Below are 27,962 nucleotides of genomic sequence, written 5' to 3'. Positions count from 1 at the left end.
CGAGGGTCAAAGACTTCTCTTGACAGTCATTTCTGCGGCGAACCAGCTTTTGAGTTATGTGTTCATGGACTGAAGGATGAGAGGGGGGGCGGAGTTTGAAGGATGAAGATTGTCCGTCTTCACTTCTTGTTTGCGACGCGTCTCTTCCTGGTGGCCAGCATGTCGTAGAAGGGGTCTCTGCTAATGCTGGCCCTGGAGAAGAAGCCAATGAAAGGACACAGATGAAATAAACATCATCACATGAGAGGAGAGAGTCTCCAGCATCTTTGATATGGAAATGTGGACACATTGATACAAACCCCTGCCTTAACTAGATCAGAAAAAAAAAAAAAAAGTTTGAGCAATGACCTACTTTGGTTTCCATGGTTTCTGAGGAGAAACCCTCCCTATACCCAAGTTTTTTCTTGGTACTCATTTGCTGGAACCTCTCGCTGATTTCCCACTTCCACGAGAAATTAGGTAAAATACGCAATCACACTCTGCAGTTTGATAGTTCTGAGGGAGCCGATGGTGCTCAACATAGAGTATGACTGAGTGACTCAGGAAGCCATTATGGGCTACAACTGAGGAGCCCAGTTTCACGGCTGCTAAATCCTGTTAGCACCGGCACAAAGAACGAAGAGGCTCAACCCCCCCACTGCGGATATCTCTGATTCCCTTTATAGTGCCGCGCACTGAAGAATGTACACGATGACTCTTTCATACTGCTCATTGTCCCAGTCAACAACACCGATGTCATGAAACAAAAAGGACTCCCGCAGTCACCGAATCCAGGCAATATATAACAGTTCATCCTTAAAAATATGGAAGTGAAAATAGAAAACACCCACATGCTTCTCAGAGAAACGTGCATGAATGGATGAATGAATGAATTAATTTATTGCCATATGTGTTTCTGAAGAAAAGCAGAAAGAGCAGCTCTTCTCCGATCATCTTTACTATAGATAAAAAAAAATCATCATTTCCATAAAAAGCCTTTTATCTTTCTAGACCACCAGTCCTCTTGGACCCTCTGGTAAAATGCATGTTAGTATGAATGCATCAACCTGGTATGGAGGACCTGTATCTCCTGTGTTCGTTGGGTTTACTGGTTCACCCCTGGGGGTGTTTTAAGCAATGACTAATCCCACATCATTTCCCCTGTGAATACTCATTTAGAGTATGGAGGGAGGGAGAGCAGGAACTGTACTATATATACAAGTGCACTGTTCTGCTGAGCCAATTCTCTTTGACATTGCACCATCTTTTATGAGGCCCCAACACAACGCATCCAGCATTTAGGTCACAAACGGCAACGTTGTTGCATTACTGTGAGGGGGTAACCTTGTCTCCTGAAAACCACATTTCCACACAACTCAACTACATTCCCAATTATGTTTTGTGAGGGACGTTTTCTTGTGAACGGGAATGACGTGAATTATTTATATGCAATCGTGTGATAGTGTATTAACTGCTTGCAGCATCTGGTTATGAATGCGGTTATTTTGTGCCACTGGTTAGGTTTTCCTGAGACGTCTTCTCCTTAAATGTTGTCAGGGTTAAAGCACAGCGTCAGACGTCCTCATAAACCCTGGATGTCCACTGATCTGGTCTGTGGTCTGATACTTGGTAGGTGAAGGGCTGGATATTGATTAAAAACCTTTTAATACGGTATTAGTATTGATATCTGGACTTCACTATGATTCCTGAAAACCCTTTTCATACCAGTTGTATGAAATCTGTTACACACTTTACAGTATTAGAGTATAGTAGTTTTTTAGTTTTAGCTGGCCTGGTCATCTTCTTGCTGTCAAACTGTAGTCACCTTTTCAACTCGCATATTTATTCTTGACATACCATTGTTCATTAAACAAGCACCAACCACTGAAAACATGACACAGACACATGTGTTCAGTCCCGTTATTCTCTTCTTCTTTGGGGAACGAGCTCCATCTGTGGTCGTAAACTTCCTGCACTACTCGACACAGGCAGTCACGTGCACTGTCTTGTGCTTACTGCCTCACTGAGGCTGATGATGATTTGAACTACTGTCATTCGATATTGAATGAAATGCATTTTCAATATAATGCATTTTCAATATAAGAGGAAGTTCGATACCCAGTCGATTGCACAAAAGTATCGAGCTTCAACACCCAGCCCAAGGTTTAGTCGATACCACAAGAGGAATGATTTTCAATAACCCAGCCCTTGTTGACCCCCGCTGTTCACTCCACCTTTGGGTACAAATGCAGCTTTAAATTGCGGCAAAAACAACGCGAGTAAACACAGTCCTTAACGATACATAATGCAGTTTGCAGTTTAGTTGTGTGGGACCGTAATCGTTGTGGTGAGAGGTCTGTATGTCAGGGATATTTTTTTTGGTCCTGTTTTCTTCACGGACAACAATAACCTTAGTACACAGACTGGCAACAGTAAAATGTTCCATTTTTGTTTTTACACACGGAGGGGGTTGTGTGTCTTACTTGATTGATTTAATCCACTCTTCCTTCTCCTCTGGTGTGGGGGCTGATATCCTGTACACAACATGGTTTCCCTCAACAACACGTCCATCTGCCTCCGTCTTGCAGGCTTTAATCACCTGGCCCTTGTGATTGGGGTTGTAGAGCTCAAAACAGTTCTACAGAAGGGACAAAACACAGAGCATCAATAATGTGACACTGTCAGATCATTCACCCTACATGCGGAACTTGTGATAAACACAGTAACCCGGGGGTTACTCACAGGTTTCCTGGGCTCCTCCACCTCCCTGATGCTGAGATTCTCCAGTGGGATGATCCCACGGGGCTCCTTATCCTAAAGGAGAGAGGGATGAGAATGAGAAACATTAGAGGACGAAAAACACCCGAGCTTAACACAAGACAACATGACAGAGAGCAAAGTGTAAAAGCAAACAATCAGACACATTAGAGCAGAGAAATAGGCAAGGATAGGGGTGATGAAAGGAAAAGAAAAGGGGGATGGGATATGGAAAGAGAAGCCGTACATTTTAGCATCACAGGAGAAAGAAACACAAAGAAAGAGAGAGAGATAGAGAGAGGTTAAATTCCACTGTGACACTTTGCGAGCAAATGCTGGAAATCAACTTTGCTCCCCCTGTCCTCTCATCCTTGCAGCTCTTCCACAAAGCAGTCAGAACAGAGGACAGGACATAATGATAGTGTCCTCAAGGATAATGCCAGGGTGGAGCGGACAGTGCTGATGCTGCAGGGACAGAGAGGCGCTGAAAACAAATCTAAGAGTATGAACAAATAAAAGTAGTCTTACAGTGAGAAGCTCACATCCATAAGCACAATCACATACGGGTACCCAAAATCATTTAGCAACAAATAGGCCTTAAACTCTCACCACCACACCAGCAAAAAAAGGCATTTTTATTAAGGGAAACACCGCCATCTTGAGTGTGAGACTCACTGTTGTGTATTCAAAGTAGTAGAGGCAGTTGTCCGTCAGAATGAACCACCTTCTCTTCCACGTTTTGACTCGGCCGCCTGGCAGAGAAACAAGAGGAAGGAAGGAAGTGACACAAAGAACACAGGGACACACTGACGGGTGTCCCGTCAGTGTGTGTGTGTATAATAATACGAACATCACATGAAGAGAAATTCACTTAGATGTCCTGGAGCAAACTTAAGCAAACCCAGCAGGTGATTACAGTCACTAACTCATACAGCTGATAAATTATTACTGACTGTGCCCATTCATTTTTAAGCAACAGGATCAAACGTCTTTGGCTCTCAGAAAATCAACCAAATATCAGACACACAACAGATTCCAGAGCAAGTTCACTATCTCACGTGTTAACTTGAGCAACTAATTCCAAAAACAAAACCAACCAAAGACATAATGAATGTGTGTTGGTTTGAAGCCTCTGGCAGTGATCTCGGAGCCACCACTTGCTTCAGAGATGTAAAGCAGACACTGAGGAAGCTCTCCTGGTGGGAGACACGTGCACTGTGCTCGCGTCTCCCGGTGGGTGACGACGGGAGCGCACAGCGCACATTTGTAAATGCACGTAGAAGAACCCGGCCCAATCATGAATCAAAACACGAAGATGTGCACATGAGCATGCACAAGCAGTCGCTAATGGTTTTCCCACATGTGTGTGCTTGGACCTGACACCCCTGCTGAGTTCCTCTCTGTTATGAGAATTCCTTGAGGTCACAACACCCATCGCAGAAGCATTTCCTTCCCTGTTTTTGTGGCGCCTCACATGAGCAATATATAGGTCACATATAATTAATAAAAGCCCTTGGGTTTGGCCAAATATCCACACGACACAGAGAGAGAGATTTGCTAAAAATAGAGGGCATTTCTTCCTGCACATCATTGAGGATTTATTTTTAGAGCGTCAACAATATTATGCTATTCTGATGCCTGGTGAGGGACATGGGCTCCAGGGAGGAACTGTACTAAAATGTAATCATGTTAGTTCTGTGAGCCACAATGGAGCTATTTACAGTCTCACACACAGGTTTAGTGAGACTAGAGAGACATTACACAGAGTTAGAGGAATGTGCAGGTCAAAGCCTGGTAGATGTGTGTGTATGTGTGTGTGTGTGTGTGTGTGTGTGTGTGTGTGTGTGTGTGTGTAAACATGGTAACAAACTTAATCATTTGCCAGTTACTTTGCTCTTTAACATTTGACAAACACCATTTGGTACAGTTTCATAATTACTCATGATATCTGAACATTATGAGTAAATCATTAGAAGCATTTAAATGGAAGATGATAAGATGCTTCGTGGGTTTGTAAAGACTTTAGGAACAGCAGGTAAGAAATGATTTTTATATGTGCCGTGAAATGCAAAGCGGTCGACTGAGATCCAAAGCAAAAACACGCAAGCGGTGCCGCAAAACACAGGTAAACGCAGAACCGAACCCATCCTGAACAAATAATTAAGGTTCTTAAGGTTTTTAATTCAGGAAATAGGTTTCACATGTCTAGTTTTCACAGGTCAGGTGAAATCATTTTAAGGCAAATAAGTGGTGTTGGTGTGTATATTCTAAATGATTTCAAACATGTGCTTGGCATTTCCTTTCCTCAGTTTGTTCGACTTATCAGCAAATACAAACATGTGTATTTGTATGTATGAGGCACTTTGTAAGGCCTGATATTTAAACTTTGTCTAATGGAGTGATTGAGCCAAATCTGATAGATTTGAGTAGTTATGCAAATTAGCATTCAGTTCAATTGTCTTTAGTCAGGTACTCAATGAATGAATCGTCACCAATTTAAGTCTAGCTGTACTCTGGCCGTGGAAACCACTTTCACAGTGATATGCAGTTTATTTAAAAAAGAACAGTGTGAGAACACTGGCCTCAGTCTGCATCCTGCTATTTAAATTCTTGCACCACTGTGAGAATAAGTTGTAGGGAGAAAAAATGGAGGACTAATCAAATAAAGCTAAATGAAGCCCGGATGTTTTGCTTTAACTTAGCAGGAGAATGTGCAGACACGCACACACTAACCTAATTTGAGCAGCCAGCCCTCTCTGTCTGGATTGAAGAACGTGTGCGTCAGGTCATTCCCATCATCCTCTGGGATCTTAAAGGGTTCACTCTTGATGCTGTCGTATAGATTCTGCAGAGAGAGAGACCGAGAAGGAGAAAAAAAATCTTGCTGAACACGTTTATATTGGTTCACGAGAATGTATCATCTTTCTTCACAAAGGAATCGTTATTTTAGTACAACAGCTCTGAGGAAAAGTACTTTGTCCTATCGACAAATACAGAAATATGTGCGACATCTGTTTTGCTTTTATCGTCATCATTTACCTTAAAATACGTCCATATAACTCACATGATCACTGCAGCGTGGCACACAAACATGCCTCACTGACATTCTGATGCATGTCTCATTTTACAGTCTGTGCTTTTTTTATTCGCTTTCTAATTCAGTGATTTTGTAGTACCAGACACAAAAAGTGAATATTATACTGATGCATCCTGAATCCTTACTGGTGTCTTGCAACAGCTGCAGTTAACAAACAGGAAACACACAAAAATAGACAAAAAAAACACACAAAAATCCGTCTGTTGCCAAGAATACTTTTGTACAGACACAAGTCTTCTAAAAGAAAATATGGGTGCATCAAGGGTTGCATCTCGTTTATGTCCTGCATCCCATAAAACGCTGTACTTTACACTTTAAATTGTCCAGATCTCATTTACAGATGTTTACCCAACACAGCGTTTCAAACGTGCGCTTCATTGGACACATTCGTCAAAGCTAAATGGGCTAATAAAGACAAAGCTCTCACCCTGAGTAGCTCCTCTGGGAGGTCTCCCCCCTCATTGATCCCTCTGTTCATGGAGATGAAGCGCTCCACAGGGGGCTTGTCCCTGACATTGGGATTGTGCAGGCTGGTGTTCAGCATAATTATGGCAAATGACAGGACATAGCAGGTGTCTGTGGAGGAAATGATACAGAGTGTGGCTGTGTTATTTTTCTACATCTAATAAAAAGAGTCAGACAAGGAAAAAACAAGTTACTACTAGGATTATCCTAATTTGATAAGATTTATTAGCGAGGTATTGTGCTGCATTGCTGGAACGATGTGGTTTAGATCATACAAGAAACACATTAATCAAATCAACGTCACATTTGTCCAGTAATTTATCAACCGAGTTCTCAGCCTGAAATACAGCACAGTCAAATCTGTGTGTGTGTGTGAGAGTACATTTCTTTTCTTGCTAGAAGTTGTATTATTAAAAATATTGATCTCTTGCAGCACTTTGCATCTAGTTCCGTCCTGATGGCATCATCGATGGCATGCGCTGGCCGATGCACTGCATGAAGGAAGTAAATGCGACAGTGGCACGACAGTCACACTGAGCTTCTGTGAGCTTTCCTTCTTAATTCAGGAATGTGTGTATCCGTCAATCCAGATTACACCACCACTAAGGATTCCTTCACTTCCCTCACCATTTTCACCGGTATGTGCTCCTAGTTCCTTCTTACTTGTTTACACTGACACGCACCACTGTTGACAAATAGGCTCGCAAGGAAAACACGTTTTAATTCCTGCTGGGAAACAACTTTTTCAGTTCAAAATTTGGTTTGGGAAAAGTTTTTTTTATTATTATTAACTAATAAAAGAAATCTTCAAAAACTTTCACATAAATTAAAATCTGAATGATATCCACAATGTGAAGGCAAATTATTTCACAACATGTGGACGGTATTCCACTAATTTACACATGACAGCAACAACTATTTTGATTCATTAGAGTGCAATATATCAATAGATTCTCACCACTCAATTTTAAGGCACTACAAAATTCCAATAAAACGGAGAATTTAATCAAGACAAAAAGCCTCATATACTGACACACACACACTGCACTCCAAGGCCATCACACATTGAAGTCAGAGTGTCCCTGCAGTCAGGAAAACACACACAAACGCGTCATAACTCCTGGAAACCATCCTCCACTTCCATCCATCCAGCAGACTAACTGCTCCAGTCAACATCCTCTGTACTGTAATTTATGATCGCGAGTGCACCACTTCAGGGAGATGACCAATAACTAAGTCTGGGTGTGTCTCCACTGCACGACATCAATATTCATGACCTGAGCTGTCACCTGTGTCCTCAACACTCACTCGCAGCAGCAGCAAAGAAATGGGCCGCGACTTCACTAACAAACTCTATTGACTAGTGATCAATTTCATTACCCTGCTGGAGACACGGATACTGATCACAGTGCAATTAGTGACCAAGCTTTAAGCTACAGAGGGAAAAAAAGAAGTAAACAGACTGTTTGGTGAACTAAGAGAATAAAAACAAATCCTCTAAAAATGCAGCAGTGTTCATGTATTTACATTTATGGCTAAACGCTTTACATACAGGTCAGGACAGAGAGCATTGATCTGAGTCTGAGGTGGTCTAGTTGGCCCATGTGTACTGTCCTGGACTGTCTGTCTCATGTATCAGCTTCTTGTGTGTGTGTGTGTGTGTGTGTGTGTGTGTGTCGTACCTGTGGACTGAAAGACGCCAGGATTGCATTGGCAGTACCTGGAAGCAAATGCCTCCATCATACGATCAATCTTCTGGGCTTCGCCAGGAAGTCTGAAGCTCCACAGAAACTGCCTGCGACAGCAACAAGAGGGAGAGACAATGATTTAATGACATTACACACTACAGTATAGCACACACACATGCACTGTAATTTAAATCCTACAATGGAATAAATGAGGGAAACTGTAGAATAAATGAAAAAAATACATTCAAATTGGTGTTATTACAACATGAATCTGCTGTTTCATTAAATGTTAGAAAAGACAACACTACCACCATATCCCTCAGTGACAATGTTTCTTTAAATCAATCATTTAGATCATGTGATTGATGAAATAATTGATTCACTGACTATTTGTCCCAATTTTTTTAAAGGTAAGGATCCCTACAAACATTAATGCTAAGCATGAATGCATGTCGTAGTGAGAAAAGTTCACCCAGGTCTTAAGTTTCAACTGATAATGATTGGAGTTGAAGCCGATAATGCCGACTTAACACATTCCCACTGTGTTAAAAAACAGTTTATTATTCACCTTAAAGCTTGAACAAGGTTGAGGTCTGCAAACTCATGGAGCTCCACAAACGCCTGGAGAACCTTGATGTTGAAGTCATCCCTGGAGGAGAGGACAGACACGGGTGACACATTTAACGACTCTTCCCAAACAGAAACAGACACTGGCCTCAAATTCTCTGGAAATGTGCTGCTGTGGGGTCAAGGTGGAAACTGAAACGGTGCAGCCGTTTCACACAGACAGTACCGGTGCGGGCTCGACAACCGTCTTGTATTCACAGACCAGTCTTTGATAAAAACCACATGTCCACTCAGTTATTTTATTGTCACTGTCTCCCATCGCTGTGCTGCTCCATAAATCCAGACTACCAATTTCCTAGGGCTTCATGCCCACATTTGAACACATGCAGAGCAGATCTGAGAGAAAAATTAGAAGGGGGGGGTGGAAAGAAAACAGAGCAAAAACTGGAGAGCTCACCGTTCTCCCAAGTAGTCCCCAATGACTGTTTTGTTGAGCCCCTCGCCTTTGTAAAGGAACTGTGCAATGTCTTCTGGGGTGTTTTGTAGAAGATCATTCTCCAAAAGAAACTGGATCCCCTGTCAAAATACACACTTACTCTTTAGTTGCCTCTTGTCGGTTAGGATTTTAATAGCCGAAGTCATGGTCTGACCTTTTTAGGGTCCATGTTGAACTTCTTCCTCCCCATGGCGATCTGTTTGTTTCTTTGTGTGGTTTTGCTACAGAGAAAAAAAACCACACAAACAAAACTAAATAAAACACAAGAACATCCGTCACATGACAGTTAAGGGTGCGGTGTGGTGTGGTGTCCCCAGGCTGTCGTGTTTCTTCAGTAGGTCAGATTGTGACTGGTTTATTTTCTGCGTACAGTGGGATTACCTGAATGAAATACCTTAAACAACACCAGGTGATTTCTGTATCACTATTATTAACTTACTGTAGAATATTCCCTATCTATTTGTGCATAATCTTAAAAATCAAATGATAATGCCAATTATGCAATTTCTCAATTTGGCATGGGATGATTTCTAATTTAATCTCAAAGAGATTAAATTAGATGGATAACCACAGACATGACACACTAACTGTTCAAATCTGTTGCTCTCAATATCTTAAATGCACATTAAGATAATAAATGTCAAAAGAGATTAAAGGGAAAAATGTCAGAATTTTCATTTATGGCCTGCAAACTTAAACATGAACCAAATGAGCATGATGTTTATAAAAAAATAAATATGCATGTGCAGGTTTATGTGTGGTAACACAAGTGCTGCTCCTCGTTTTTATGTGTTATTTTGGAATCGGATTTACAGCATCCATCTTAAACTCTATTGCACAGTTGCACTGATTTTTCATTTAGCTCCTTTGAGTTTTGGGATTGCAGTGAAGAAAATAAACACTTTTCAATATGGAGAGCAGGCTAAAAAAAAAGAAATAAAAGAAATGAGACACTTAAATGCATTGAAAACTCACCTCTCCCCCACACAGGTTAGCTGCTCAATCTCAGTCATTACCTCTGCAATCTCAAACTTCAGCCGCTGCAGAGAAGAAAACATAGAAAATGAGTCAGGTTGTGTTATTTTTCTACATCTAATAATAATAGTCAGACCAGGAAAAAACAAGTTTTTTAGGATTATCCTAATTTGCTGAGATTTATTAGAGAGGTATTGTGCCGCATTGCTGGAACGATGTGGTTTAGATCATACAAGAAACACATTAATCAAATCAACGTCACATTTGTTCAGTAATTCATCAACTGAGTTCTCAGATTATATTTCATTCACTTGATATCACTTGACTGATATGCAATTTTAGCAGAATGATACGGTCTTTTAACAATATCTGTCTATGTTGGAACAAACAAACTATAACTCACTTCAATATCATCCAGAAGCTCTTTTTTCCTTCGTCGTATGTTCGACAGCTCATCTCTTTCCTCCAGCGACAGGTCCTCAGGTACTGGAAAATACAGAGAGAATAGAAAATGAAATATGAGTATGTGTGAGAGACGGAGAGGAAGAGGGGCAGGGTTGTGAGGATGGATTAAATTAATTCACCTTCCATCCAGCCAGTCACAGGGATTAAGCTTCAGAGTGCATTCCTATTCAATAAATCCAATGACATAACTCATGACCTAAATTAACGGAGTAACAGACAGAAGTGCCGTTTCATTTTAACACCTTGGATTAAATACAATAAATCACAAAGAGACGAGGAATATAGAAGAGGCCTTTAGTAGCACTGCCTGGTTTAAGCTGTCAAATGAGGCAGCTCACTCACTGAGGAGAAAGGCGGAAACGGATGTAATTTATTTAAAAAAGCGTATTGGCAAATGGAAGTTACAATAGTTGTGGTTTGCGGTCTCTTCTAACTCCTCAGGAAGATAAAATAAATAAATAAATCAAAATCAGACTCTGATAACACCCTGATAATACGATTGGGAGTCGAGTTACTACTGCCTTCAGTCGGACCAGAGTCTGAATCAAGCTGGCGTCGGCATTTAGCAGCAAAATCCCTCGAAATAATCGAAGAAGCTGCTACACGAAAGAATAAGACGTGATAAAAACATGGCAACATTAAGGCCACTACATTTGTTGGACAAGGAGACCATGTTTAAAAAAAGTGATGCTGATGTGTGTCAAAATATAATTTTAGATTAACTGCTGTCTTGATCTGTACACACATCTTATCCTACAGACTGAAGAGAACATCTTTGTTTCTCACAGATCTGCACTAAATATGGAATGGAATGACCCAGAGAAAACCCACACACAAACAGGGAGAACATGCAAACTCCATGCAGGGTCTTCTTCTTCTTCAAAGGCAAGAGTGCCACTACACCAACGGTGTGGCCTATCGCACAGTAATCAGCAAAGTGACCACGCAGTACTGTGCATATGGTGAAACACAGCAGATGGCAAAGAAGCCACATATGAAGTTGAAGCTTGGCATGAGAATTTTCTTTCAAACCAAATTAAAACCACAGAAACATCCCAGTTAAAAAGCAAGACAACTTCCATGGACACACACAAGCAGCATCCACTGAGCATCTGGCATGACCCACCCCCTCAAATATTGGCTTTCAGATAGTCAACTCTCGCCGAGTCCTCATTTCAGGTAATTACCTCCGCAGAGACGGTGCATCACATCACACAAAATGCACGTTTTACTGCACGAGCTCACATGTACTGTATACACAGGTGAGTGCACACAATACACTAAACACATGTGCTGAATTTACACAACTGAAATGTATTTAATTCTACGCCAAGGACCTCCCCAGAGCCACCTACTTATCCTTTATTTAGCCAGGCCATGTCAAAAATCTCCCCCCCCCCACTCATCGGAAGACCTCCCCCACTTTTCCTCCACACATCAGAAAACAGCAATCCATTTGAGAGCAGGCTGACAGGAAGTAGGTCATTTTCACATGGAGCTCCTACGCTGTCTCTCTCTCTCGCACACATACACACGAGCATACTCCCCCTCTATCTCGCTCTGTCTCGCTGTCCGCCTCCACCCCGGTGCTGGAAGTGAGGGTGAAAGCAGATACAAAAACCCCTCAGCTGAATTGTATCACTAAGCAGCTTTGCAATTCAGTCATTTTTTTCCTCCCCCCTAACTATGTGGAAACACAAAAGTATTAAATTTTTTTTTTGTTACATAAAGTTATTTCTCCTCTCTCTCCAGCTCTCTCTAAATGAATCATTCTCCCCATTGTACTCTGTGACAGAAAGTGACAGACACAGCAAGGATCATTAAGTTATAATGTTCTGGGGGCAGAGGCCTCATGGCATCGCAGACGAGCAGCCAGTCAAAAGAGCGGGGAACCTGATGGTGGAAGATGTTTTTTTTTTAAATGTGTGAGTTTCAGTGAGATGATTTGACTAAACAGACATAAAGGAGAGAGATCGTTGATCATTGCGATCACATTGTCTATATTATACATTTTTAACTAATATTTATCATAAAAGCTAATGAGGACACACAGTTGGTATTAATTATATGATGTAAATTATCTTTACTGTAAAGTATAGGATTGTAAGTGACTTTGATGTCTGGAAAGGGTATTGATTTCCCCATATTCGTCTTTTGAGGTTTTGCGTATATTTAATTGTATGTTAGTTCTCTAAACATTGCAAAAGACACACATACACAAAAAAATTGCACATGATGTCACTTTTGAAACGTAAATTTGAAAGCTGGTTTGGTGGTTTTGATCTTTTGATCATTCACAGTATGATGCTGCTTATGCAGTCATACTTTCTCCCCCGTGTCCACAGTGGTTGACGTGAACTCCTTTTTCCACAGTGGTCCCCATTGACCCCACAGGTCAAGACAAAGAGCACACCTCCAGTTTGAGTAGCGATGAAAATATACGATCATTATCGTAATCATTAATCATTAAGTGGGGATTAAAAGCACTTACAGTGAGTTAATAGGGGTGAATTTCTTGTTTTGTTTTGTCCACAAACCAAAAATGATTAAATGATTAAAATCAGGTCTGGTTTTAATGGTTTAATGGATTAATTGATTATCAAAATAGTTTCTTTCTGCCCTACGTCACAATAATCGCAACGTAAACTTTTAGAAATCATCCCATGCCAAAGTTTGAGTTTGGGGAGAGTGTACGCTTTCCAGTCCAGTTGGTGGCGCTGTCTTCCTTCAGTCAAATCAGACACAAGAGAAATTGCCGCTTCTGGAATGAAATGTGAGATCGACCCTCATTTTATCATAAGCGGGAACCGCAGGCATGTATGCGCATGTGAGAATGCAACGTTGCTCTCCGCGTACACAATGTGGGAAATTATGATCCGGCCCAAAGATGAAAGGACAGATAGCACAAGAGCAGCATTATACCCTTTCAGAACAAGGTTCGAAGCATGTCGTCTCACCACACTGCACATCAAAAGTGCTTGTTGTTGTTCCAAACACATGACGGCAGGAGCACAAATCTGGTCATCATGGAGTGAAAAGAACAGATATCATCTGAAAACTGGGACAAAGGATTTTGCATTTTGTTATGTATTTTATAGAATACTGTAGAACTCTACTCTTCATGTGAGAAGAGCAGCAGGTTGTGGAGGAAGCTGGCCTCATTGCCTCTGAGTCACTGGCCAATCAAAGTGGAACATGCACACGAATGTCAGCTTCTAGGACTTGGAAAGTCATTTATCTCTCTTTGTTACTTGTCTTCTTTTATAATTCATTATGAATGGATACAAAATAATGACGGACTCCTGGCAGAGGGTATGTGAGGCTGAGGAAAAGAAGATAAAGAAGCGAAAGCAAAAGAAAAGTGGGGGATACAAGGTTTGCGTCTTCAGACGAACAAGGACACCAAAGGATGCATGCAAATGCAGAACTCAACAGTGATGTCGGAACAGATACCAGCGCACCACACGTCTCCACTCTCCCCGACTCCTTCGCTCTTCGGTCTTGGCTTCAGATTAGCAACCTCATAAAGCAATAATTGTAAAGCAATGAGACCCTGCAGGCAACCTACGTTTGTAATGCGCAAAAACACTCCTCCCTCCCTCCCTCCTACTCCGACTGGAAGAGCTTAGCTGGAGCAGAGAATGGGACAAATTGTCTGTGAGGACAAAATCTGTTTTGGCCAACAGTTCCCCCACTGTGTATGTTCTGTAGCAATGTGGGAAAAGCAGAGTAATCAGATATCATAGTGAGGGCTACTACTACTGACTGGACATCTGATGCATTATGCATGAACGTGTGTGAATGTATGTGTATTTCCATAGACAGCAGCCCTCCTTTAGGTAAAATCCATATAAAGCTATATACATGCTTAACCCCACGCACATCCACATAGATTACCAATGCAATAACACTCTTTTCATAGGACTTAGGATGCTGCTGTTCCATTTATAATCAATACATCATCATAACAGCCTTTCCACCCTTGGCCTGCAAGCATGCATGGATGGATGAGTAACTGATAATGTGCCAAGACATGATGTTCAGACCTCTCTCAGAAAAAGCAATCACAGACACATTTTACGAACACGACTTGTAGGGGAAGTGTAATCTTGGTCAATGCAATCTTTTGGGGGTCAGGGAAAAAGTCATGAACAAAATCCAGCCACAAGGAGAGCAAGAACACTGCAGCGTTAACCTGACAGTATTCTGAGACAGTCTGTGATCCAAGCGAGACAGATGGGACACAGACAGTAAATGTAACAACACACAGTCTCAGTGATAATCCTCAGGATTTTTCACTACAACACTACAACCTAATTTATGATAATGTTGACGAGTGTGCCATCTGCAAGTCATTCAGCGTATTTACATTCAACAGACATTCTCACCCCAACACGAACAACAGGAAACAGTTGTAGTGGCAGTGAAAGTGCTCGACAATTAATGTTGGATCAAAGCTGCCATATTCACAGGGTTTGTTTCGACAGTCTGCTCCTGCGCTCTCTCTCTCTCTCAATATAACTGAGAACAGGAAATCAAGTCGCTCACTGTTGCCAGGATTATTGCACATGTGTCTGGGAAAACAAACCTTTAACAAAAATGAAGCATAGGGGCATGACGACTTGACTTTTTCAAGGAGGAAATAGTCACGTAGAACCATTAGATGTGAAGCTGCAGGTGATCCAGATAAAAAGCCTACATACATAGTCATTTACAGATTAAAGGAGTGCGTGTTTGTTTCTGAAATCTAAAACAAAACTAATATTAGATCAGTTTATAGTGTTCCGGTCATTTTCAGACATGGTCGCAGCTGGTTAACAGTATAATTAGTTACAATTGGTGGCGACGTCTCATGACTCCATTCTAAATGTAACACATGACTTGCCCTGCTCTTCACAGCCATAGGGACCATTAAAATATAATTAAATCACAAGCAAATGATTATCCTTTTCGGTCTTTTTTTATTGGAGCCATTTAACATCATCTTGGTTTAAATGAGCACAGACAAAGCGACGCATTGAAATGGTTCGATGTGCATGTTGCGCTGACCCACCGCCACAGGTTGGAGCTGCTCTTAGAGTCCATTCCAATCAACTGATTCACTAACTAATTCATTTACCGTCGTGCTCCGATTTCCAGTTAGTTCACTATCTGACACAAGTGAAGATTCAGGACAGATTGGAATCGGATTCATGTGACTGTCTGGTCTTGATTAGCAGATCACAAGGTTAGATGATGAAACACCAGATAGTCACATCTTTCCAGCATCTGTGGCACGAAGGGAAGCCAAGCAGGCGGACTTTCGTATCGATTCCCACGTTTTATTGAATGATTTTTGCTGAACATTCAGCTTAAAGAGTCGAGGAGCTGCCATGAGACACTGCATGTAGTATAAGGCTATATCCATAGTAATACGCTAAGCTATACAAGGGCGTTCAAACAGTTCATCTAGTCCCGTTGTCATTAAATTAAAAAACAGCAACATGAACGATTACTGGTATTTAAATAGTAATTTTTCAACATAATCAACATCATTTAATTAAATTCAATAAATGGAAATAAATGTATCAAAAACATGTATAGGCAACTAATTCCTGCTCAGCTCCAAGTTCAAAACTACACTCAAGTCAACAAAAAAAGTCAGTGACAAACTTCCTCACTTTCACTAGGCGGAGTGAGACAAGGGGGGGAGGGGGTGTCTGATGTAATTAGGACCACCCTTCCCGTAACAATAGCAACCATGTAAACAGGTCTTGGCCATTTCCACCATAGGCTAATTTGGGAGTGCACAACACAGGCAAGGCTGCTGCAAATACGTGCAACCCAGCTGAGATAAGAATGATGCAAGAAAGCTGGTAAGAGTGTCAATCAGGGACACGCAGCGTAATAGACACCTCCCTTCTCTCCCGACTGTCCACACGATGCCATCATGTTCAAAATTAAAGATCTATATCTGATCATCCTTTTTTACAAAATAAACCTCATTTCCTGATTGAAACACATACAGTACATACCACCTCTCCCCTCTCTCTCTCCAGTTCCCATGATGACTGACATGCCATCAGCAGAGATGTCTCTGTCCGTCTCCTCTGTCCTTGTCAGTGCTGTAGTTGAGCTTTACCGACTTGGCAGTGTGAGTTTCCTGCTCATGTTAGCTGCAATTGTGGTGAGTAGTAATTGTTTTTTTCCCCGTGGTGTTACTCCTACTCACCACTCTCAGCTTGCACAGACACACAGGAACACGCAGACAAAGCACAAACATACACACTCACAGCCTCTGACAGTTTCTGCCTCTTGACAGATGACAACAGAAACAAGAAAACTGCCCACATTCCTCCTGCTGCAACCACCCAGTCTGGTCAAACCAGCTCTCCACACACCACCTCTGGTCTAATCACTTCTTCTTTCTTTTTTTACCAATCTATCTACAATACTACTACATTTGTCGTGTGCGATTGGATTTAATTACTCATATTAATTTATTTCAAACATGTATAAAAACATGTTATTTACATCTTTAAAGAGGACCAGAATTGGGCTTGTAAGGCTGTGGTGCCCCTGAGCAAGGCACCCAATCCCCCATTGCTCCCCAAGTGCTGCCCACAGCTCTTGCATCTGGTTTGTGTGTTTACTACTGGTGTTGAATAGAGGTAGGTTAAATGCAGAGGTCAAATTCACTATATCTAATTGGTGTGTGTGCTAATAGGCAAAATCCAATTCTAATTTACAAACCAAACAAACTCTTGGATGTTATATTCTCTTGCTATTCCATCTTTACAAAAGGTCAGCTGGGGTCTTTTGGCACATTAGCAGAGAGAATGTGTAAATAATATGGAAGACAGAGGAAAAACAAGTTAAATCAACCAATTTAATTTTATAAGATAAAGTACAGAGAAGAAGTGTATTCAAGGAGTGTCAAATCCAATTTAGCTATAATGGCGGAAAAGAGAGCACCACACCAGGTGCATTAATTACTTGTGTGTGTGTGTGTGTGTTGCCATCTAACGGCACTAATAAAGAATGCTTCTCTGCAAAGTAAGAATGACTGCTTAAATATCAAAGTGTAAATAAAGTCAAACAATATATACCATATATTACTAAAATGACAGTGAAATATTGTGCCATTCACTTCATACCAGGCTTTTGTTGGTCTTCCAAACAATCGCTATTCTTGAGATTATGCGACTCCAAAAGCTCATTTTAAAAGTTTCCCATTTAGACGCAGGAAATTGAAAGGGAAATGTCAACTCCAGTAATCTGAAAACAAACATTTGCATCGCACTCGACCAGGTGCAAAATAGATCCAGCAGTCATACTCTGTATGCCAACAAAGAGAGTACAAAACACTGCTTTGTGCTAAAGGCTAATATTAGCATGATCCTCACAATGACAGTTAAATGGGATTTTCCATTATTGGCCAGTCGAACACAAATAATTCACCCTCTTTCAAAGGTTTCTTGGCCTCAAAGAAATGACTGAAAACTTTCAGCTACTGCGACAGCCGTTTGTTGTTAACGCTCATCTCAGAAGAGACAAAGAAAACATTGCCTTCATAAAAATCACAACAAAAATCAGAGGCTACATCAAACTCAGGTGTTTGAATACTGAAACTACTGAAGACTCCGACACTCACAGGGAAACACTCCGTCTTCCCTTTGGATTTGAATAAGTGCCTCTGAAGTGGTTTTGACAGGAGGATTTCCATGTTTGTTTTATCTTTGGTCAATTACAAGCACAACTGTGTGTAGAGATGGTCTTTCATGATGCTTGTTGATCTCACCTTGTGTTGTCACCACTAAAATAAAATGCTGGATTATTCTTTCTGAATATGTTTCACTAAAACTGGTTTCATCATGCATGCTGCCGCTGACAAACAATGGGGCCAACTGTCTGTCACCCCTTTGTTTTTCCACAGAAACCAAGACATTTTCTTATCTCAACTGTTTCCATCCTGCTCAGCCTTGGTGCTCACGACGGCCTGCTATTTAACCTAAATGATCTATAAACTCGCAGTGACGGTACAGCTTTGCTTTGTCTCTAAATCCTGCTGCACACACCTTGTTCCTTGTAATCTCACTCTTTGTCTAGACAAGATCTTTCCTAATTGACCAAGGATTCAACTGTTGCACAACAACCCCTACACCGAAGTCATGAACACTGCATGTGTGGGACCAAGCTAAGCCCTCAGGAATTTTATGTTTACTAAGTTTACAGTCGGATCTGGTGAAATGGCTGCGATCGCTCTACACACTATTTCCTACCAGCATGAACAAGTAATCATAGGACATCACGGTTATCACACCCCATAGACCTGATCTTTGGCAGAAAGGAGTAAGATGCTTTTGATTAAGAAGATCTCAGCCTGGTGTGTCCACAAAATTCACATTACATACCTATATTAACCCAATTATTAGTGTGTTCATGGCAAACACAAGACAAAATGAACTAAACTCAAGCTAGATACAATCCACACAGAGGGAGAAACATGTTGCTCTGACATGTTTTTACCAATATACTTACTTGGGATGTAACAGTATGAGAATTACATATTATATTACATACAATATTGTTATATATTTGTTCAAAATGGTGAAAAAAAACATCGATACGCTGATAAATTGAGATAATTTCCCCAATATTTATATTTAAATAGATTTATTATATATTATTATATATTACTATACATAAGTTATAGTAAGTAGGGATAAGTAATGTCATAAAGAAGGTATATCTGTCATTTCTCTGGTGTCTGGATAAAGATACATGTGGGGGATAATAAACAAGATATTCAACAGTGAAGTTGTACAGTTTGATAAATACATAAAAGAGGAGGCAACAGCGCGGACTGTTTACACCAGGCTCACAGCTTCAATTTTGGGGAGACAGACAGCGATGGATGACAGACAGAGAAAGAGAGACAGAGGAGACAGGGCCTTGAAGAGATGCTCCAGATGGGACTTCACTTCTCCTTTTGTTGTTCCAAGACAGCAGGAAGTAAAAAAAAAAGGCAGATGTGGAGGAGGAGAGAGGAAAAAAGAGAGTTCATAATAGAGTTAAAACCTGAGCCAGGATTTCTTTATTACACTGAGTGTGGGTGGTTCAGGTCTAATCATCAATCTTTACCAGGTTTCAAGCAAAGGTGTTTTCCACATCATGAGCATCTGCACAAAGGAGCCTTTTCTTTGGCGTATCGATAATATCATGATAGGGAAATATATTGTTGTTGTTTTTTACTTAAACAACAATGTACATAACCAAAGTTTGACTTAAGTCCAAAAGACCATAGTTGAGGTTTTTAAGTGGGTGGAGTTCACTTAGTGTTACATGAAATCCATACAGGAACAGGAGTCGTACAGGAATGTGGAAAATATGACATGAAATAGATGTGAAAATGACGCCTAGTCGCAAATGAAGCGACAGTTCAGAACACTTATCAGTGCCCTGCACTTCCTCTTCACATATAATTACATAGTGTTTTCCAATGTCACACTTTTGAATATCTGGAGCCATGATCAAACTGAAACCGATTGGTTTTCTCTTCCTCTTCCTCCTGCAGGCATGTACTGTAAGACATCTCCAAAGAGCATGAGCACATGAGAGCTGCTCATGTCTTCAGAGTCACTGACTATTGCTTCACTTTAATGACAGACTGACTGAGTCCATTTAGGAGGACGGTAATGATTTGCCTCATTTCCCTCTAGCCACCATACATTATCAACAGACAACTCTTCTCTTCTTCTTTTTTTCAAGGTCAGATGTAGTGCATGTATACGCTGACACGGGTCTGGGGAGATTAAATGCATCAGTGCAGGAAGTTGTACCCCAGAGCCACTGCAAATCAATCACCTTCTGACCATTTAACTGGTTAAGGTTAATGCTTTGTTTAGGCTGTCCAAATGAACGGAAGTCAGTGCCGTGTCCTAAGACAAATAGCTGCACAAACCTGTGTTTTTGGGCGCGTGCATTCACAACAGTATGGGTGAAAGCACCTCAAGCACAGCCATGTTTCAAGCGAACCATTTTCCATGCCCCTGTCGAGTTCTCTGGATCCTGTCACGGTGACCTGCTGTCAAGGCCGTTCATTTTATATTTCACAGTCCTCACTAAGGCAACAATAGGCCTTCTATGTCTGGAAACAATTATCCCATTAAAGGGTCAGGGTGAAGGAAAGAGTCTAAAACGTGAGGAGCAGAAAATCCTGGTGACACATCAGAATGTAAATCACAAGAGAGAGCGTCTCTCTTTTTATTTTTAGGCTCTTCTTCCTTTTTGTCATACAGCATGTGTTGTACAGTATACTATATATTCATGTTTTTTTTCCCCCCTGCATTCCTGTAGGAAAGTGACAGTGAGCGTCCCTGACCCATAATCCCCTAACTGTCATCCATATCCCTCCCCGCTTGATCTCCATTTGTCTACATAGCTCACACTAATACTCTGTGTGAGCGTGCATGCGCTCCATGTAAAGAGATGCACTCACTGACAGTGCACATAATCAACACACATTCACACACTCACGCACAAGTGCCTCCACAAGTGAAACAGTGGAAGTAGACAAGCATGAGGTGTATATATACACAGCTGAGCGTTGCACTACTAACCTACTTTAAGCATCTGACACTACACACAGTGCAGTGTACCCTGCTCCCTATCAGTCGCTCTTTGAATATGTGCCATGGCTGCGTGTCTTCGTCTCTCACTCCTGTACATATACAAAGACCCACTTACTGTACCCACACAAATATATACAGTATACACTCAATATCTTGTATGACCGTACTGAATGAACTTTCTGAACTGATTAGGAATCTGAAAAATGAAAAAAGACAAACGTGACTGCAACAACCTCAGCCTTTTTCAGGGCACCAGAGGAGCAGTAAGTGCTCAGATCCCTCTCCCTCTCTCTCTCTGTGGGAGAATGAATTTTGCATGATACAGCAGCATCTCACAGAAAAAAAAACAGGGGAAAGGGGGCAGAAATATTGACATAAAAAAGACAGCAAAAACTGAAGGATTTGCTGTATTGGTTTCATGACATATTGACCCCTGCAGTGACTCACTCAGTGCTACAAATTCCTTCTCAAAAGCAGGGCTGGCACTGAAGTGGCAGTGCCATGAGCCGGTGGGGGATTAAGGATGTAAGAGACTGGAGGCTGGCCAGATGCTCAATGTACACACACACACACAAACACACACAGTAATGCACTGAACAGTTTGTCGTCAATAATCAAACCTGCATCTGAATGTTCAGTTACCATGAACAGGATATTCATCGTATTTTCATGTCCTTGCAGTTCCCGCTGTTGGTTTCCAACTGATATTGTCTGTTCTAGTGTCTTACTCATAACAAATAATCAATCAAACCCAACGGAGAGACTGATGTTTGACCAGCCAAGAAGAAACTAAAGCTTTAGAACATCAACATGCAATTATAGGTTGTTGTCCCAGAGTCTAAAACTCAAACATATAAGAAATAAGAAACAACATTTAATAAAAGGTAGTATACCAGCTAATTGGTAATTGTTGCAGTTCTATTTGTGCTGCTGTCATGTGCTAAGATAAAAGCTAAGAATCGATCAATCTGTCAGTTATTAAGTAATCGAGTATTTGTTTGGTCCATAAAATGTCAGGAAATGTTGGAAAATGTGGATTGGTCTTTCCCAAAGCAGGAAATGATGATGTTCTCAGATGTTCTTCTTTTGTCCACAAACCAAATGTTGTCAGCTTTAATGATTTCCTTGTCTAACAGAGCAATGAAACCAAGCAATTTTCACATTTAAGAAGCTGAAAAATCAGAAAACTTTGAACTCCAAGCTAAGATTAAAAAAAAAACAACAGTATTAAATGTTTCAAGTAAAACTCTGAGCATTTAAAGACAGCGCTGGTGGGGGGAAAGGAAGGTGGAAACCTTTTCAAAAGTGACTTGAAGTAAAAAAAAAAAGAAGAAGAAGATTTACAGGGTGATAATTAGGTGTCCAAAGTTTCTCCAGAATATCTGCAGCATTATAAACTTGTGTATCACATCATACTTCAGAAGAGGCTACTACAAGCCACTGTAGTGTGTGCTGTGTTTTCATAAAGTGGGAAGTACTGGACGTACTGGCAGCCGGAGGGGGATACACCTTTTTCCTGCATCTGCACCAGGTCAAACAATCTTTGTGCACTTATATAATTGTTCCAACCCTCCCTTTCCCCTTCCCTTCCGTCCTTTTCCGATGGACCTGACACCCCCACCACTCACAACAAACACACACACACACACACACACACACACACACACACACACACTGTGCTCAGGGAAACCATGAACCCAGACTCCCACAAAGGCCCAAGTGGAGCAGGACGTTCTTTTGACTGAAATTCACTTCAGCACATGGCTTCAGACTCCTGGGACATTTGGCACGCTCTGATTTTTCTTTCCAAAGAGGAGAAATATAGCTTGATTTGCCTCATGTCTCCCCTCCATGAGCCCCTTGACACTCTTAACGCCACAAAGACAGATCCCAATCTGTGACTCCGTTGAACTGCACATAGCGCTGTCTCTTAGATGAAGAGGAAACTGGATACTTTCTTGAAAAGCCCCGTGTGTTTGTGCTTTTCCCTGCTCTGCTCCTGGCAAAAATTAAGTCTTGCCATCAGCTATGCAGGCACTTATAAAACTACTTTAACCTCACATGTTTTTAAGGCTGAGAAAACAGAGTGGCGGTCCAAGAGAATTTGCACACATGACTCATGCTCACTTGAAACTCACTGATGCAAGCAGCAATCCGAACCCAGAACGTTGACCTCCACTGTGTGATGTGCAGAGTCCAACTTAAACCATGGAAAGGATGTCATTGGTAAATATGAACTATCTGATATTCTGGGAAGGCAATCTCAACAAGGGGTCTCTGTGTTCAATGGTCTAATTGTCAAATCGATCTGCATTGACTTTAGGAAAGAACATGACATGAATACACAGGACATTTTAACTCCATCAAACAGAACAGCAGACTGTACACTGAGTTATCCCATCTGAAGAGTTCTTGGCCTTTATTGCACCATCCCTCCGCTGGCCCCTAACTTCCTGCAAGACCCTCAGGTGCTTCACTGTCACAAAGGCTGCATACAGACCCTTAGAGCCCGCTCAAGCCCCCTCAGGCTGGAAGTTAACATCCACAACCAAGTGGATTTCTGAGAGCTCCACTTTAGTGAGATATGACCAGTACAGAGCGAGCCAGGTGACCCCACTCAAAAAGTCAAATCAGAAAGGAAGGTATTCAGTCTGGTTATCCCTAAGAGGTATGTCTTAATAAAGCAGGATTTGTTCCTACGCTCCATGTCGCTCCTCTCTTAGTCACTCGACAACGTGTGGGCTGTGGGGAAAAGACAGCAGCTGCAAATCTACTCCAAAGAAAAACACAGACCCTGAACATAGCAGGAAGCTGCTGGTGCTGTCGGACATTTGGCTGATGAATGGCTCCACAATCTCTGCGAGCAAACGCACCACGTGAGTCTCTCCGCGGCTAATTTGTGCTGTGGCGTGCCATAATCTCACATACACACACATACACACAGAACGGCCAAGTTCAAATGGCTGTAACCACAATCACCAGCAATCATTTGGCATAATTCATGATTCATATCATATGGACATCCCTGAACACAGTGTACATAGTTCACCAGCTAACTACAATTGCATTCTACAATGAAGCAGAGATACTGTAGGTGTTCATCTGATGGACTGTACGTTGAAATGTCGTTATAACAATAACGTGTTTGGGAGACAAGATTAAGACAAAAGCTGACCTGGCTGTTGTGCATTACACTCCCCCCATTTACCTGTAAATAATGAAAGAAGATGATACACAGAAGAAAAACTGTGACAAACAAAACTCTGCACAGTAAATTTGTCGAGCTGATGACGAGACAGATTTTGCTCTGTCACCATCAAGATTTGAATATTTTAAGGTTCATGGATGGTGGGAAGGAAGACTCAGAACTATCTGCCAGCCAAACTGAAAACTGCCAAGTACAATCAAGCTGAAAGGGGACCTTGTCACCTGGTGTAGTGGAGGCAGACTGGGGACAAGGACAGTAGCCCAATTCAAAGGCGCAGCCATGCTACAGCCATAGCTACAACTGTAGCTTGATTTAACTGTGCATGGAAATGTAGAATATGTCAGTCTGCTCAGTCAGACGAGTTGAACTGAAGCAAAAATGCAGTGGATGCTCATTGGTCCATTGTCCACTGAATGAATGCTGGGGCAGAAGGCATTGTATTGTAAGGCCAACTGTGCAAAACCATGTCCAAGTATTCTTTCAACATAAGCTGGAGGAAAGTGACTGATATGGGGGAAATTGTATGCTAATGTAGACTAATTTCCAACACCATAAACATGAGGTCAAGCTCGAACTGTTGGGAACATAATTAGATTTTGTCTTGATGATAAAGTTATTAGTATTCCTATTGATGGTTTAAGCTTCTTCTACTTCTTCTTCTTCTTCTACAGACAGACAGTGAATGTGGATTTGCAGAGTAAAACCCAGGCAATACAATGAAGAATTTATTTAGTTTATTTAGAATATCTAGTTCACTCACTACTGTCTGTCTGTCCCTGGTACTGCTCCATACAGCTTTGGACAGTGACCAACTTTGGTCCAGCACTTCGTTGCACCCCCTTCCTCCAAACACACATTCCATCTCTCATTCCCTGTCAGACATCACACCATTGCTGCTACTATGACTGTCTCTCCTCGCTGCAACACTTTCTTCCCATTCCTCACACCTTTATCACTGTCTCACTGGTTCATTCTGTCCGTCCTCTCCCTCTTATTTGTGTTCATGTGTGTGTGTGGTCTAACGCTCTCAAATTGTACACATTTTAAAGATCCTCACAACATAAAACAAAAACAATTTAAACAGCATTGTTTCTGCAGCATCCAGGACTCTACTTCTTCCAGACCAACTGTGGCATAAATCACAAGCACACTCAAAACCTGCTCACATGCGCAAACACATGGGCACACAAACACACACACAAGTCTAGGTCATCATCCATTCATCCATCCATCAACAAACAATCTAGCTGGCAAACAGTGCCATAAGGGAACATTTAATTTGTGTGAGTGTGTGTGTATCACTCTGCAGCCACGGATGTTTGTGAGTTGAAGTGTGTGTGTGTGTTTAAATGCTGCTGGCTGTTGTCAGCTATCACTGGACCATATGTCCGTCTGTGTGCTTGTGCTGACGTGTGCCACCGCTGGAGGCCAGTCTGGCTGTACACACAGCACAATGACAGCTTTATGCCCGAACACACACCGTGCATGCACTTTTCAGGCCAAGAGTCACATCCTGCAGCTCCACGCGCAGTGAACATGTGGAGCTGAAAAACGCTGACACTCAGACGTAAGACAGTTATCGTCAATCCATAAACTGTATGTAAGTTCGATATAAGTCTCTGTTTTCTCAGTGAAGCCAATCAGGACACAGGAGTATATTGAAGGAAGTCTACGAGACAGAGCCTGAGGATTTAATAGTCACATTGTTAGTTTTGGGTCTTCTTTAACAACGGGAGTTCAGATTCTTATGGGTGATGTCACGGCCGGTTGCCCCTTGGTTAAATCCTGACAAACATTAAGAGAGTGAGTTTGTGCAGTTTATCAACAGGCTTTTCCAAATCCAACGTGGGACCAGTGGGTTCCCAGGTGAGTGACCAATCAGAATCAGCAGGCAACAAGGTACAGGCCCACAGGCCCAAGACCAGAGCTTCTGAAATGATCGTTGTTATTTTCTTGTAGGGAAGTCAAACAACCCCAGAGAGAGTTGCACAAAATGACCAGAAGGAGAGTCAAAAAAAGAAAAGAAATTATGTAAACTAACCGCAAAGAAACTCAAAGGGACGACACTATCCTATCTCTTTCAGTAGCCTGGATAAACAGTAACACTGAATAGACTGGTTAAGAGTAAGTTAATCCCAAGAACCACAATCCATACATTCCCTATCCCTATTACTTGAGGTTTAGGATTCCTTATTATCTTTCAGTCCAAAAATCAAGCTTGTCTTATAGTCGGACTAACACACCTGGATAATGTGATTCATAGTCCGATTACGCCTGCATGTGTATGCTTAGTCGGTCGGGAGTTGGACTTGCCGTTCTGCACATGCACCAAAATTTACTCCCCAGAAGTAGAAGGAGACAATGTATAAACTGCAATACTGTTGCCGGAAATCATACGGCGGTGGCGTATTTCTCTGGAAAACACAGCAACCACAGGAGTCATGCTCGATCTAATTTGTATCACGATTAACATATACAGCAGGTACGAAACATGCAGAACCACAGCACGATCCATCTCACCGTTTACTGTTTTTCTGCTATGTAAAAGGTCAACAGGACACTGATTCAATATACACTAGCTTCCAGAGAGATACAGCGCCACCTACAGGATAAATAAATAAATAGAGTTTCTCCTCGGCATATACTCAGACTCGACAAGCAGTCCAATTGCCTGTCTTAGTCGGACTATGGTCTTAGCTCGATTAAACTGTGTATGTAAATGTACAGAGTGTTTTGAACTGGGAATGCAGCAACCATTTTAACCGACACCATATATATTTTACCTATATCCCCTTTAAATTGGCATGCGAGACAGCATTTTCAAGTCGCTTATGTGAAACTAAATGCACCCGTACACTGTAAATTCACCAAACGATTTTATCGTGCTAAATAGTCCTATCCCTAAATCCTCTAGCTGCAGCACTGATGACACTAATGTCAGTCCTGCACGTACTGATCCATTTTAAATTCCCTGCGTCTTCGTCATCAACCTCGGTGTAGGTCAGTCTTTTGAACACCTCAGCACTTGCAGCACTAGTCCTTTAAACTGCTTCTCTTGAAATCATTCAAACAGCAACATTTAGTGACAAAGGTAACTTTTATGTCAGCACAAGCACAGGCTGATATTGGAGAGATGACCCTGAACTGGCCATGTCAAGACAAGAAAATGACTGAAACTACAGAGCAGAGTCTCTGTTCATGACATTAATGAGCAGTGGATACAGTGGAACAGCAACATATCACTGTTACAAAAGGCACAGACTGTTCCATACCTTGGTTGTCCTCGTCCATGCCGGCAACCGATAAATCGAAATCCCAAAAAAAAATATCGGTCAGGGAAACTTCCGTGGAGCGAAAAACGTCTAATTCACGGCCAATGCACGTAAACCTGATTTCCAGGACGCACAGGTTGTCTCACATGCAGAATCTCCTTTGTAGGGAACATTGACGTCCCACTATCGCGAGCCAGTTACTGTGCGGTGTGTCTTTCCGTGACGGCGGCGTGTCTTCGCCCGCTGTGGCCCGGCGTGTTGTCGTTATCGCTCCACATTTGCCCACAGCAGCAGCAGTCTGTCGGCGGCGGAGTAGTTGACATGGCTGCGTCATTGTGATGAACACACGAGCCACAGCGGGGTACATGTGCCTCCAAAAT

The 27,962-nt window shown here is 41.7% G+C and overlaps 1 protein-coding gene across 2 annotated transcripts; it reads right to left on the bottom strand.

Moving 5' to 3' along the window:
* Positions 1 to 80: 80 nt before the first annotated feature.
* Positions 81 to 27,621, bottom strand: cyth3b (cytohesin 3b). 2 transcript variants are annotated; one of them, XM_044051640.1, is made up of 13 exons: positions 27,583 to 27,621; positions 10,428 to 10,510; positions 10,025 to 10,089; positions 9,204 to 9,270; positions 9,011 to 9,129; positions 8,555 to 8,635; positions 7,981 to 8,093; positions 6,261 to 6,409; positions 5,470 to 5,581; positions 3,412 to 3,488; positions 2,722 to 2,793; positions 2,463 to 2,617; positions 81 to 192 (listed from the first exon to the last, which is right to left on the bottom strand). In XM_044051640.1, the coding sequence occupies exons 1-13, from the start codon at positions 27,599 to 27,601 to the stop codon at positions 120 to 122; spliced, it is 1,185 nt and encodes a 394-aa protein (XP_043907575.1). In that variant the 5' UTR covers positions 27,602 to 27,621; the 3' UTR covers positions 81 to 119. The 2 variants fall into 2 exon arrangements, with proteins under 2 accessions (XP_043907575.1, XP_043907574.1); XM_044051639.1 differs by lacking the exon at positions 27,583 to 27,621 and adding an exon at positions 16,504 to 16,813.
* Positions 27,622 to 27,962: the final 341 nt, after the last annotated feature.

The sequence above is a fragment of the Solea senegalensis genome, linkage group LG19 (assembly GCF_019176455.1).
Source record: "Solea senegalensis isolate Sse05_10M linkage group LG19, IFAPA_SoseM_1, whole genome shotgun sequence".
NCBI classification, from domain to species: Eukaryota; Metazoa; Chordata; class Actinopteri; order Pleuronectiformes; family Soleidae; genus Solea; species Solea senegalensis.
The sequence above is the reverse complement of the archived record's forward strand: the minus strand, read 5'-3'. Positions and strand labels throughout refer to the sequence as shown.

Bases quoted from the DNA above. Each gene is read 5' to 3' on its own strand.
- cyth3b (XM_044051639.1), bottom strand. From the start codon at position 16,546: ATGTCAGTCATCATGGGAACTGGAGAGAGAGAGGGGAGAGGTG. The intron at 10,511-16,503 runs GTATGTACTGTA...TGTATTTTCCAG, and splicing joins AGAGAGAGAGGGGAGAGGTG to TACCTGAGGACCTGTCGCTG. The intron at 9,271-10,024 runs GTGAGTTTTCAA...TTTTCTCTGTAG, and splicing joins CTAACCTGTGTGGGGGAGAG to CAAAACCACACAAAGAAACA.